General features: G+C 36.4%; 2 protein-coding genes and 1 non-coding gene across 4 annotated transcripts; 1 reads left to right on the top strand and 2 right to left on the bottom strand.

Annotated features, from left to right (window-relative positions):
• Window positions 1-568: 568 nt before the first annotated feature.
• TRNAD-GUC (transfer RNA aspartic acid (anticodon GUC)) lies at window positions 569-640 on the bottom strand. Its single transcript has one exon. It is a non-coding gene; the product is annotated as a tRNA-Asp (tRNA).
• Window positions 641-1,529: 889 nt separating this feature from the next.
• LOC105119069 (uncharacterized) lies at window positions 1,530-8,306 on the top strand. Of its 2 annotated transcripts, XM_011017171.1 has the most exons (9): window positions 1,530-1,845; window positions 2,368-2,415; window positions 2,533-2,610; window positions 2,724-2,792; window positions 3,534-4,763; window positions 5,089-5,192; window positions 5,235-5,649; window positions 6,305-7,978; window positions 8,059-8,306. In XM_011017171.1, exons 1-9 carry the CDS (start codon window positions 1,564-1,566, stop codon window positions 8,152-8,154), a joined length of 3,996 nt encoding a protein of 1,331 aa, XP_011015473.1. In that variant the 5' UTR covers window positions 1,530-1,563; the 3' UTR covers window positions 8,155-8,306. The 2 variants fall into 2 exon arrangements, with proteins under 2 accessions (XP_011015473.1, XP_011015472.1); XM_011017170.1 differs by having other exon boundaries at window positions 5,089-5,649.
• Window positions 8,307-8,628: 322 nt separating this feature from the next.
• Window positions 8,629-13,562, bottom strand: LOC105119068 (myosin heavy chain, striated muscle-like). The gene is given in 9 exon segments (XM_011017169.1): window positions 8,629-9,181; window positions 9,366-11,517; window positions 11,574-11,607; window positions 11,609-11,743; window positions 11,882-11,984; window positions 12,116-12,153; window positions 12,383-12,505; window positions 12,604-12,804; window positions 12,987-13,562. Coding segments are annotated over 9 exon segments (3,105 nt in total). The 5' UTR covers window positions 13,059-13,562; the 3' UTR covers window positions 8,629-8,934.
• Between the last annotated feature and the right edge of the window lie 261 nt (window positions 13,563-13,823).

The raw sequence follows: 13,823 nt of genomic DNA, 5'->3' as shown, positions 1-13,823 counted from the left end.
GCAGAGTAGAGTGTTAACTAATAATATCCGCACTTTTAGGTTGGGCTCTCAAGTTAACAAAAATGTTTTTGTTTTTTTGTTTTAAAAATATTTATTTTATTATTTTATTATTTTTAATTAATATATTTTTAGGATTTTTAATTATTTTGATGAATAATTTTTAAAAATAAAAAAAAATATTTTTAATATTTTTCTAAATAAAACATATTATAAAAAACTTAATATAATTATATTTTTAAACACACTCAAAAAAGAGCTGACAAAACTTTTTATTTAAAAAAATTAAAATGGTCAATTTCTTTTTTAAATTATTAATGAGTTTATGGGCGGGGTTTGACCATCTGGTCAATTTAATTTTTTAACGAAACCACATGAGTTCTTCAACATCAAATTATATTTTTTCTCGAAAAAAGTAGTGTCAAGCGAGTTGTAATATAAAGTCCATATTGAGTCTGTCCTCTAATAAGACCATGCTATGATGGCCTGCGCCTTTGCCTCTGCTTCCCGTTACTTGTGGTCAAAACTCTAAACAATGACCTGAAATCTCAACAAAAAACCAAAAGGATATCGCCGTTGCCGGGGATCGAACCCGGGTCACCCGCGTGACAGGCGGGAATACTTACCACTATACTACAACGACATTACTGGTCGAGGATCCACTAGATATTAATTTAATAAAATACATATGGATTGGCTATTCCTTTTTCACCTTTGTGCTTCCGTTTTTGGTCTTGGGCTCAAAGCCTCAAACATATTACATGTTGATCTTTCAAGAATTAACTTTTCTTTTTTTTTTTGGATTTTAATTTCGATTTTCTTTAGAATGAATTTGTATTTTAAATCGAGTGTCTAAATTGTAAATTGTTTAAAACTTTCTTCACTTTTCGGCAATTAGAAATGCAATCCAGAAAGTTCCAATTAAGCATCTTGGATTGTCTTTTATCTATATAGTTAGCTACAAAAAATAGTTTAAGGAAGGCAGGCCACATCCCATCTATACATACATACATACATACATATATTTATTTTTAAGACAACGTATAACCAAAATTTAATAGGTTCTAATTTTGTATACTACCACGATTATGAAAATCAAGTCGATTTGTTTAAGTTTAATAGACTCATACTCAACTTATATTAGCAGAGATGTGGAAATGAATTTTTCAAAAAGGCCAACCTATTAAATTGATTTGGTATATTTTTTATATTTTTAAAAACCATTAAATATGCTTTAATTTTGATTTAACTAGTCTTTAATTTATAGTGATTTTTTTTATCATGTTTATTCGGTTTTCAGATTCTGAAATTAAATCCGAATCAAATAATTCTTCTTAACTGTTTCTAACTAAGATTATGAAAAAATAAATGAAAAAACTATTCAGTTCGATTAATTTGAAGTCAGTTTTCACATATAATTCGATTAATTCACTCACCTCTTATATAGCAGGAGGATAGCAAAGACCATCCCGTTGGAGAATTTAAAAACTCAGGCGCCAATTTCAATTTCAGCTTCGAAAAAGTAGTAGTCCGTTACCTCTCCTTCTCCTTCTGTATCGGAACAAAATGCGAACTCGCTTTCTAAACACAGACTACTTTTCTTCTTCTCCGGTCGAAACCCTAAGCTTCCTAAATCTTCCAGTCCCTCACTTAGCTCCTGCTCCTGCTCCTCCTCCTCCGGAGCAAGAACTGCATCGTCTCCTTCGCTTCTTCCATCCTCTTGAAACGCTCTCTCTCCCGATTGAAAGACCTCCTATCGATTCCGCTCTCTCCAAATTCATCTCCTCAGTCCTTCCTCATTTCATCGACTTTGATTTTCGCGATTTCTTACCTGATCGGTTTCATCAGGTCTGTTTCCAAAATATCGTGTTTATTTTAGTTTTTTTTGTTGTTGTTTAGTTTCTGTCGATTATGATGCGTTATCCTTAATTTATTTGATAACTTTCAAATTCGTGGATTCTTTTCTCTTTTTTATCGAAACTGGAGCTTTTATATTTTACATCATTTTTTCTTGTTTTGTTTCTGTTTTTCTCCCTTAATATTTTTTTTTCGGCTTCTATTTTTCTATCAGTATTTAGAAAATTATATTAAGTTATAGTTTAATTTAATTTTATTTCAGTTCTTTTTTCTTAATTAATTTTTTTTACTATGCTTCGATCAAGTTAAAGAACATCAGAGTTGGAAATAGAAGAGAACTAAATTATCATTTTTTGAATTAACAGCCTCTGTTTTTTGCCTTTTTTTAATTGATGATGTTAAATTTGGCTTATTCTGCGCTGTTTTTTAAAATGATTTCAAGGTGAAACAGTGATTTTAGATTACATTTGTATTTACCTAATGTGATATTCACAGTTGGTGTTCAATTTGCAGAAGGAAGAGGAGACAGAGAGAGGCTTTGGAACTGATTCAGCTCAAGAGGTTGAGTTTCGAAATGAGTGAAATAGGAATTCTGTTTGAACTTTTTTTTAAAAGTTTTTTTTTTAAAATTAATTTGGTTTGATTTGTCTGATGTATAAAGGACATTTGCTCTTGCAGAAAGATAATGGGAACAATAAACATTCGGAGAGGCTTGAAGTTATACAATTGGAAGCACCAGAGATTGATACATTCTTGGTAAAGATCAATATTTTAGAGAGTTAGTTAGATATGCGGGTACAGATACATTTTCCTTGTGCACGTGCCAGGAGATTTTGTGCTTATGTGCTGTGTTTTGTGTGCTTTTGAAGGAGAATGTGTGCTTCTCTGACGAAGGGATGCAACTCCTCTCTGAAGTTTCTGAGATTGAGAATGATTTGGTAAGTGTCTGAGCCATGCTATATAACTCAGAGTCTTTGTATAATGTGCTTGCATGTGATTTTGCACTAGTCTCCTTAGAACCAGTTGTGTTATGTAAAGTGATAAAGGGTAAGTGACTCATGAGGATTGGAATATTTAAAGGGTAAGTGACTCCATGAGGATTGGAATATTTAAATCTTTGGGACAATTCTGTTTCTTAAAATATTGTTGACTCGTTTGTGCCATTTTGCTTGTAATTTTGAGATATATATTATTTGTTTTAAAAGATTTGGATGGAAATACAAGAAGCATTTTATGGTGACTAGTACAAATTCATCAAGTGATGGTCTCGTTGTTTCTCTTATCTGATCCATTCCGGAAAATGGTGTAATACAGTAATGAATGTATGAAAAGAATATGATGTGCTGATTGCAGTCACCTGTTTCACTCATTTACCTTTGTTTGTTTGTTTGTTTTTTCGGAAGTAAATGAACAAATACTAATGAGTTGTTTCATTCACTTCAGTTTTGGAAAGTTGGTTATAATTTTTTACTTTGTTATATGTACTACGATAACTTGCTTTTCATTGCTTACCCTTATTGTCCGATGCTTAGACAAAGATTTTGCTGCTCAAAGTTGTCTGGTCTAGACGTTTTTTAAATAGTTATATGTACTAAGATTTTGCTCAGGTTTTTATGATTATGGCATTCATAAATCATCATGTGGTTTTATTTATTTGTTGATTTTTTCTACACTTGCAGGATCTGCTCAGGCCTAAGATTGAAATGCAATATCCTGACAAAGTTCAGGAATCAGTTTATTCAGTTGAAGATGTCACTTTAGAGTTTGACATGGATGAAAAAGCTTGTGTGCTGGAATATGATGGTTCTGTTCAGGAGCAAGCACATTTTCATCATAACACATTCCCTCTTTTAGAAGTTGAAGAGATGAGTCTTCGAACTTTCACAAACCCATCCATGGAAGATGAGTTTCTTTTATTTCTTGAGCATGTTGAGTCCAAATGGGGTCAAGAAAATATCCTGCATATTGACGGGAAAGAGCTATTGGGTTCGATGCAGTTTAATATCTTAGAATTTCTTTCAAAGCATTGTCCAGAAGAGCAATGCCTTGAACCTGAGCTGGCTTCTCGAGATACATCCTTGGGAATGGACATTATAAGCATGGTGGAAATTCCACAGGGTCGTGAAGACTCTGCAGATTGTCTTTCACCAATGAACGCAGTTATTTTCCAGGAATTCAAATTCCTTGAGACGGATTCATCTCAACTTTATGAAGTCTTCTTTGAAATGCAGTCAACAGATGAACCACAAACATGTGACTCGATGTTCAGAGAAGATATGAATTTTAAGAATTTTGATGAATTGATTGTTAGTTGTGAACTGACACTGGAAGATGACACATTCAAATCTCTGCCTATACCTATTTTTTCTGATCCTGACAAGAGAAGTTCGATCAATGCCATTATGGAGGAAAAACTAGCTGAACTCAAGCCACAACCCCTATCTGCATCCCATGGGATTTATTTGGATTGGCATCTCTTGGAGGAGGATAATTACAACGGTAAAAATTCATCCATAAATCAAAAAATGTTGGAGGAGTTGTATTCACACAACATTGATTTTGATAGGGAATCCTTTGATGGTGGAAAGTTGGTGATTAACCTTGTTTTCTCTGATAATGGTTTGAGTGGGGCACACATGGAAGAACATAAGGAACTGTTGAATGTGATTTCTGAAACTCCCAACAGTGGACATGTGGAAGGTTCTTCAAGTGAGTCTTTGGATAGAGGTCAAGAAACAGGAAATAGAGAAACATTAATTGGAGAAAATGCCAGGAAGGCTTCATTGTTGTTCAATTCTATGTCACAATTCAATGATCTTGATTATTTCTTGAATCCTGGGAAAGCTACTGCTAGGGGAAAAAATGAATCTACAGTCAAGATTCCTGATACAAGGGCTTCATTTCCCAAGGTAAATTTCTTAAATAAGTGAAACAAATCTTTCCAGTTTGGGCCTGTTGCCTTCTTACTATATGAAGAAATTTTCTTTTTTTCCTTAATCATTGCAGTAACAGTTTTTTGCTTTGAGTGTGAACAGAATTAAGGTAAATATAGGATTATTTATCTCCTGAGATTTATCATACTGACATTCTACTGAGATTTATCTCCTCCCATAAACTGCCTCTCTCTTCCTAATGATGTTTTTGCAAACTATATTCTCAATTACAATTTTAACTTATTCTGCAAACATAATTCTACTACTAAATATCACTAACCTAGCATTAACTTCATCCTAGGGAAGCAAATCTCATTCAGTTCCTGGTATGAATGAGAATATCGATGACAAGAAATTGGAGGAACTGCTAAATCTTGCACCTATTGAGGACAAGTTTAATATGACATCTTCAGAAGCTGCAGATAAAGCAGAAAAGTTTCATATGACATCTTCAGAAGCTGCAGATAAAGCAGAAGCTTGCAGCGTCCCTTTTCAAGTTCCTTATGCACCCTATGCAACAAAAACTGAAGAGACTCCGGGGGACATGATTTATTTCCCTGACATCGTCCTTATTGTGAATACTCAAAATTTTGACAAGGAAATGATAGTATCCAGAAGAAGTACATACCAAAGAATTCTTGCGATGGAGAAAGAAGGAGCACAAGTTGTGGAGCGTGACTTGAATCTGCCTGTTGACGTGATTATTAGTTCTTCCATTTGCTTAGTGTGGTATGATTGTGGAAATATTGGAAAGAAAGCAACTGCTGCAGATGAAGCTTCTTCATGCTTACCTCTGTGCATTGAGAATATTGCTGCAAATGTTTTGACATTGCTGAGTTTTGCTTTCAGTGGCTGCATTCTGGTAATTCCTGTATATTATGATGTTATAATTCACATATTTTCCTTTGTTTTTTTCCTACTCCAGTTCTATGTAGAGTAGTCCAGTCTTTAGAAGAATGAAACTTGTGCATTTTTCTGGAGTTCTTGTGATATGGTGAAGCAGCAATCCACTTATGAATGAAAAAGCTCTAGGTTGAATACAATACTATGCTGGATAGGGTCTATCATCTAATTGTTGAATTACTGAATCACTGTACGTGCAGGTTTTCTTCCTAGCAGTAGGAAACATTAACTTTTGTCGTAGCACAAAAATGTCTAACAGGAACTCTGAAAGCATTTTCTCCAGCATATTCATAATTAATGGCATCTTAGTGGTGTACATTAAATTATGATCATTTTGATAGGTTAGCTTCATCAGATATTACTTTCTTGACATTAATTATGTGCATATGTTACGCAATTTTGATCTTTTCTTGCAAGGGATTTTGGAAAAAATTCAAATCCGTTGGTGCATAAATTATAATGTGCATGTATTAGTATTTTACTTTGGCCATAATAAGGTTGACTGATATATGAAGGTTTCTTCTTTAGGATATTCTTCTCAATTACCTCTCCTTCATGAATAATTTGCTATTTTGGAACTTTGTTTCTTACCTTTCATATTACATTTTCTGCAGGTCTTTGAAGGAGAAACCAGATTCCTCTCTACTGTAATGGAATTCTCTGATGGACTCTACGCAGCTGCAGCAAGCCTGGGAATTGACCTACAGCTCTTTTCTTCCTATTCAGCTGAATTGACCGATGAAATTATATTAAACAGTATTTTGTATGCCACTAAGTCTTCCAGGGGCAGATATCCTAAAATGCCTGAATCAGAAACTCTTGCAGAATCCTTCCTTACCAAATTTCCATCAATTAATCCACTGACAGCACATGCAATTCTGTCTTCTGGAGGCATGCTTATTGAGTTTCTTGAATGGTCACATGAACGCAGGATCCTTGCAGTCCAACAGTATCATGTTCCAGTTGAAAGTGTAGCTCTATTTAGTGCTTTGTGCAAATATGGTGAGCGGGAGGATTCTAGATCCATAATGACAGACTGTTCCTCCTCTGCATCTTCTTGTCCTGACTCAGATAAACTTCATCTTCTTATTGATTCTGAAAGAAAACGAAGAAAATGCATAAATAGCCTTCAAAAAATTGACATTCAAGTGGATGACATGTGGAAATCTGAATCACTGAACCAATTCACTGATGGTATGCTGGATCCTGGAATGTTTAAGCAATATGATTGTTGGACTTCAACAGATCCCGAGATGCTTGGTGAGTTGAACCAACATAGTTCATCTTTGAAAGATTTGTTTGGTCAAAAGCAGGTACCGGATATTGCTCCGGTGATGGATTTTCCTACTTCCATGAAACCACTTTATTCTGGAAACTTCAAAGATCCTCTGATTCGGGATGACATAAGACAGCCCAGGTTACCACTGAACGATATATTTCTGGGTCAAAATCGGGCATCCGAAATAAATATCAAGGAGTTGAAGTTAGACAGCGGCAATCCTTGTAAATCTAACGCTAACAACCTGCATGATTACTTTAGAGGTGAAGTCATAGACCTCACTGATGATCCCGTCTCGTTGGAGAAAGACGTTGCTTCTATTGCTAACTCTACATATTTCTCACCTTGGATGCCTGATATCGAACAAGATTCTGCAAGAAAGTCGAAAGCTGCAAGACGACTGTCATTTGGTAAGAATAGTCACCCTAATAATCCAACGGCTGCTGAGAAAAACTCTTGTCCAGATTTATGGACCCCTATAGAAAATGATAGACAAAGGTTACCACAAAATCGTGGTGACCCAATTATGGATGATAAGCATGAAAAAGTGCCTGTAAAACCCAGGAAAAATCTCTTAGAAGAGGCTTTTACACTGAGAGCTGCAGGAAAATCTACCAGGTTTCCATTTGAAGAGGAGATATCACATTGCGGTGGAAGTGGAACACCACTTTCTAAAGCCATCCATTCTGCTCATCCACAACCAGGTTCACCCTGGACAATAGAGTTTCTTAACAGAGTAAGGGAAAAGAGCAGATTGCGGCAGCAGTCCCTTCCACCTGATACATGTACTCCAGATTATTGGAATTCAGGATATATATCAAAGGCTACTGAGAGAAGAAGCCTGTCTATTCTTGATTTTTTCAAGTACCAGGGAGGAAGCACTCCTAGAAAAGTATATGAGCAGAAGAAGCAGAAACAACCTATTCAATTGTCAAGTTCATCCCAGAAGGAAAGAACTTCCGCATCCCTAATTCCAACATGGACACCCAAGGATAAGAGATCAAAACAGGTATGGTACGTGAACCCTTTTGTATGAGACATTTTTCTGTATTAAATTGTCATCGTAATAAGAAGCTTCATCAAATGTAGACTTTATCCTTTGCAATGGATGGTGGAAACCAAACTAGGCTGGTATGGAGTGATGGAAGTGCCCACCGTATGAGCAAAAAGCTCAGGAGAAATTGAAGGGAAAGAAAGGTATAGATGTTTGGGTTTATGTTGATAAAGTTAGATTTTGGTCCTTAAACATCTGTACCAATGCTATGCTTTTCTTTAAATCCTGTAACAATGCCACCCTTTCCTGTGCTTTCTATAATTTTGGAATATCATAACCTTTGTGTTCTGTAAAAAAGTAATTAATTTTTTTACTTAACGGACATAGCTATGATAGGTTGATTTCTTTCAACACGGTTAACATAGATATCATTGTCACATCCATGGTTGTATCATACAACAAAGTTCGACAAATTTATGAAACAAAGAATCTTAGATATAAGTGGATTTCTAAAACACGTTCAGTTCAGGCAGAAATAACGTGAAAGGTATGAATGAAGTCATGAACATAAAACTGTTTCCATTGTTTAACCTAAATTCTAGACAGTGATGTCTGCAATTTGGAAACTCATTGGAATATCTTAAAATTCTAATGCTTTTAATTTCTGCAATACAGCCACAATTCAGGTTAGGCACCAATACTTCAACTAGATTAGCTACATGAACATCACAAATAAGGAATACACAAAATCTGTATAAAGCAAAGGAGTGTGCAATTACTATATTTTTAAGGAAACATCTATTCCTTTCTGAACTCTGGACCTGCTTCTCGAGCATCCCTAGACTTCCATTTACAATATGCATAAAGAATAGTCAAGCAACAATCTTGCTCATCAGAGGCTTGCTTTAGCAGCTGCATTACCAATGCTTCATTGCTGTGTCTGACATCCGATATCTTAGAGAGCTAGAATGCTAGTGCCTCTTACCATTCTTGAGGTTGCGTACAGTCATGACAAGCTGTTGCCTTTCACCTTCTACTTCTGCAAGTTTGAGGCTTATCTCTAAATATCTCTCTTGCATTTCTTTTAACTCAGTTTCCATACATTTGTTCCTTTCTTTTAGCTGTGCCATTTCTGTCAACAGTTCAATCAGGTAACCCTCATCCATTGAGTGGAAAGTGCCAACTCTCAGTTCTTCCTTCGAGCAAGTTTTTGCTTCTCTGTCATAAAAAATATTGAAGAATGAAACTAATTTCAGTGACAGCTATGATCACGAACTAAAACATATCTGGATGCACAATGCATGCTTCGATTTATCTCCATGTTGGAAATTAATTACTCAGAAAAAGGTGGTAGATATATGAGAAAGCACAATAATCATTATAAACAAACTTCAAATTGTACCTTTCAATACCCTTGCATCCTGCAGTGTGCATCTCAGAATTCAGCAAGTCTTCCCCAATATTTCTTTTTTGGAAGTCATTGACATTTGCAGTATTAGTTGCAGCACATTTGATCTGCATTCTGCCATCCATTGGCACTGAGTTCTTTTCATCTGAAAATGTGAGTTTCTTCATGAAACTAGTATTTTCCTGTTCCTTCTTCTGCAGCTTACCTTTTAATTCGAGTACTTGTTGCTGAAGTTTTTCTTTCTCCTGTTCTTCTGCGGACAGGCTATTTTTTAGCTCAATCTGCAGATCTCTGAGGCTTTGAAGTTCCAATGAAAGGTTCTTGATCATTGCCTCCTTTTCATCCTTTAAGGACTTCAAATTGAATAATTCTTGCCTCGTGTTTTCTGCCTCGTTCTTTGTCAATGCAAATATTTCTTCTATTTCATCTCTTTCACTTTTTTGTATTTCTGTTTGTATCTTTGTTTCTTCAGACGATGTCTTCAATTTTTCAGTTTCATCTCTTAATTTCACTTCTTTTTCCACTTCAGAGATGTCATTCTTCTCTTTTTTTAGGGTCTCTATCTCACTTTTCAGCATTCGAACATCCGCTAGAAAAGCCTCTTGCATTTCTCCTCCATGCTTCAGTTTGTTGGAAGCATCTTCTAGTTCCACTGACATCTGCTCCATATGTTTTGTTTTCAAATCTAGTTGCATTGACAATTCTTCGATTTTTACTCTGTTCTGGTCTGTCATCATTGCAAGCTCTTCGTTAGATTTCTTAAGATTCTCTTCTAGAACTCTATTCTGTATTCGGAGCTCGTTTGCTTCAACTACTGATTCCATTGTCAGCTTCTCATTCTCATCGAACTTTCCTGCCATTTCCACTGAAAGTTTTCTGAATTCCTCCTGTAGCTGCTCTGCTGTAGCAGCATTTTTCCACTTTGTCTTCCTCAAGGCCTCTTCTGCACGGATAGCTCTCTGTTCCTGCTCAACTCTGGCATGTGTCATGGCATCGAGGTCATTTTCGTATCCTTGTGCCTGTTTTTCCCGTTCTTTCTCCAACCCTTTGACCTGACTTTCCAGTTCGTTGATGAAAAGCAAAGATTCTGATAATTCTTTCGTTTGCATCTTCAATTTTTCCTCTAATCTTTGTACCTGTGATTCAAGTTCTTTAATAGTAGCTGAACATTCTGAGGTTTTGTGTTCTTGTAGCTTGCCCTGCTCTAACTTGGAAGAGATATCATGGTTTTCTCTCTTTAGATCTTCAGAGTCTTGTGTGAGTTGTTCGATATAATTCTCCAGCTTTTCTCTAGTTTCCCTGTAGACATCAATTTCATCAGATAGGTCTATCACCCTTTGCTTCAGTAGACATAATTCATTATCTTCCCTAGTATTTTCTTCCAGTGCAAGCACTGCTTGTTGGTCTGTGTCCTCTTTCTTGCTGCATTTGCAATTTTTCTCCTGAACCTCATCAAGCTTGCTAGACAGAGAAGATATTTCCACATTTTTTCGATCCAGCATTTCATCAAGGTCTCCCACAGCAAGAATCAACTCAGCATTTGAATCTTGTGTTTTCTGGAGTTGCGACTTAAGATTGGTGTTCAATTCCTTTTGATGACTAAGTTCTCGCCTGACTTCTTCTAGCTGAACCCTAGAATCCTCATTCTCAGCTCGCAATTGATTCAGGGATTCTCCTTCATTTGAGCGCTTGAGTTGTTCACATTCTGTTTTGAGTGCATCTCTCTCCTCTTCAAGTTCCTTAACATGTCTTGACAAATCCTGCCCCCTTCTGCACTCCTTTGTAATCTGTTTCCGAAGAGACTGTAATTCCAGTTCTGATTCTGTTTCGAGTGCATCTCTCTCCTCTTCAAGTTCCTTAACATGTCTTGACAAATCCTGCCCCCTTCTGCTCTCCTTTGTAATCTGTTTCCGAAGAGACTGTAATTCCAGTTCTGATTCTGTTTTGAGTGCATCTCTCTCCTCTTCAAGTTCCTTAACATGTCTTGACAAATCCTGCCCCCTTCTGCTCTCCTTTGTCATCTGTCTCCGAAGAGTCTGTAATTCCAGTTCTGATAATTCTGACTGCCTCATTAGATTAGATAATTCAGTTTTCAGTTTTTCAATGGATTCATCTGAGGTTTCTTGTAATTCTCTTGGAAGGTTCTCTTCAGGGCTGTTTGTTGAGTCAACTAACCTTCCGTTTGACATTGAACCCATTGACCAATCAGTGCTTGTCCTACAATGCAAGTGGTTTTTCGGTGTGATAGCATCAACTGCTCCCTTTGGAGGCATTGAATCTTGTCTGAGTGTTGATTTGAAGCTAGAATTTCCACCAATGGAAGTTCTGAAGCTGCTGTCTTGTTCAGATAAAACAATGTCCGAGTCCTGGTCCTGTGAGATTTGTCAAGGAATAGATCAATTATAACCTTGAAAAACAGCACATCTATCTCTAAGATATGACAAAAGGAACTTGTTCAGTCCAGCCCTTCCTGAACTGTGTTAAAACAAAATAGATAATTTAGACCTTACTTCATTAAAACTTCCATCGTTTTTGTCTGTGTAGCCATTGCTCAGCTGGTTCTTCAAGTTTCTGTCTTTAGAAAGTATGGGATCTTCATTGTCTTCAATTTTTCTGAGATTACAAAGTCCAGTAAGTAAATTAGCAGCAGAGGAGATGGGAAAAACAAAACTTTAGACTAGAAAGTAAAATGAAAGAAAAAAGAGAAATAAATGCATAAATGAATTGTTAATGCTCGTGTTCACCTTGGATCAAAATCTCCATGCATCTTCTGAATGGTCACCTGTTTCACAAATTACTTGATACATGAGAAACAATGGAAGGTTTTTGATAACGAAATGACATGGTCTTATTTACTTCTTGAAAATACTTATTTACTTCTTGAAAATAGACATTGCTCTAGCTCTAGGAGTGAATCAAACATAGGAAAAGGGTCAAATCAAGAGAATTACAGGTGTGTGTGTGTGTGAGTGAGAGAGAGAGAGAGAGAGAGAGAGAGAGAGAGAACTAACATGTAGAACTGCACCAGAGTTGGCAAATTTAAGGGGCAGGGAGACAGACAACGGTTCAGTTTCATCAGCAAAATCTGCAAAGTCAATCGAAGCTTCTCCCAGATAACCTGATTTGGATGACCCCTGCAGGAATTCATAGGAATCAGAAAACAAACACATGCGTACACAAAACACTATGCCTTAGAGAATCAGTAAAGATTTTAACTGTGAGTATAACGTACACTTGAAACAATGAAATGGTATATTTTCTCATGCAGCTTTCCTGATTTTGGCTCCTTGATGAGTATCACTGTCACATAAACTGGATTGTCCCATGAACAGATTCCATCCTGAACTGCAGCTTTCTCTAGTTTGAATGTTGTCTTTCCAACATCCTCTGGCACCAAGGATATTATCAAGGCAGGTTTCTTTTGGCGTGGCACCTAAAATGGAGACGCGAAATAAGGTAAGCGTTTTGTTAGTATCCTGAATTACTCAATCACATTGCCTACATTATATCACCACACACCTTATCATACACTCACAATGTAATTATTGATTCCAGATAAACAAAACCCTTTTCGAATCAGTAACAGGGAATACTTAGTATCTGTTAGATTAGTACCTGAGTTGCCTGAAATTGCAGTTTGAATGTAGCTTTGATCTTTTTCTTTACGTTCCTCCATGACTTGAACATGATGTGACCTTATTGTAGATTCTTTAGAGAATCTTCACCAAAAGAGTCACTCAGTTTTCAGTACTTCTAACCTTGATCTTCTCTGAAACAAGTGTGACTTTGTTATGAGCAGGACAAAACAATTTATGCTTCGGTTTCTTCTCAACTGTGAAACCCAGAAGAAACCAGATAGCGACAAAGAGGGCTGCAGTGAGTAGTGGTGTTTTATATTGGTGTCCTTTAAGTAAAATTTAGATGCAGCAGAAAGTTTGGAAATTAGAGCTGAAAATGACTAAAACGTGATTAGAAAATGAATCAGTCACAGAGCAAAAAAACTAGAATACGTGCCTAGCTTGATCAGACCATGTGGTATTGCTGTGACAGGGGTACCCTAGCAAAAGTTTTCTTTTGAATGCAGGAAGGCATGAGATGCTGTCGTGCAGAAAGCTTTAAATGACACTACCGATGACCCTGCACTTTTGGGGGTATGTCTTGTACCACACAGATAGTCTTTTAATTTTAGGTTAAAGTTCCGATGTTGTCCTGAACATCAATTATACGATAGGAATATCAAATTGTCAGAGGCAAACGATTTTGAGAAAGGGTTGCCCCAGAGAAGGTGCTGGATTGATCAAGGTAACAATGGAAGAATTTCTTGCACCTACCTTGTTGACTAGAAGCAACTAATTTTCGTACTGTTCAATCAATACACCCGTCTCTGAATTTTGTCAATACTGAACTCCGACTCCGGTGTCATATTAGTGGCTCCTTGAGCTTTTTTAGAAA

The sequence above is a fragment of the Populus euphratica genome, unplaced genomic scaffold, assembly GCF_000495115.2.
Source record: "Populus euphratica unplaced genomic scaffold, PopEup_1.0 scaffold2485.1, whole genome shotgun sequence".
Taxonomy (NCBI): domain Eukaryota; kingdom Viridiplantae; phylum Streptophyta; class Magnoliopsida; order Malpighiales; family Salicaceae; genus Populus; species Populus euphratica.
The sequence above is the reverse complement of the archived record's forward strand: the minus strand, read 5'-3'. Positions and strand labels throughout refer to the sequence as shown.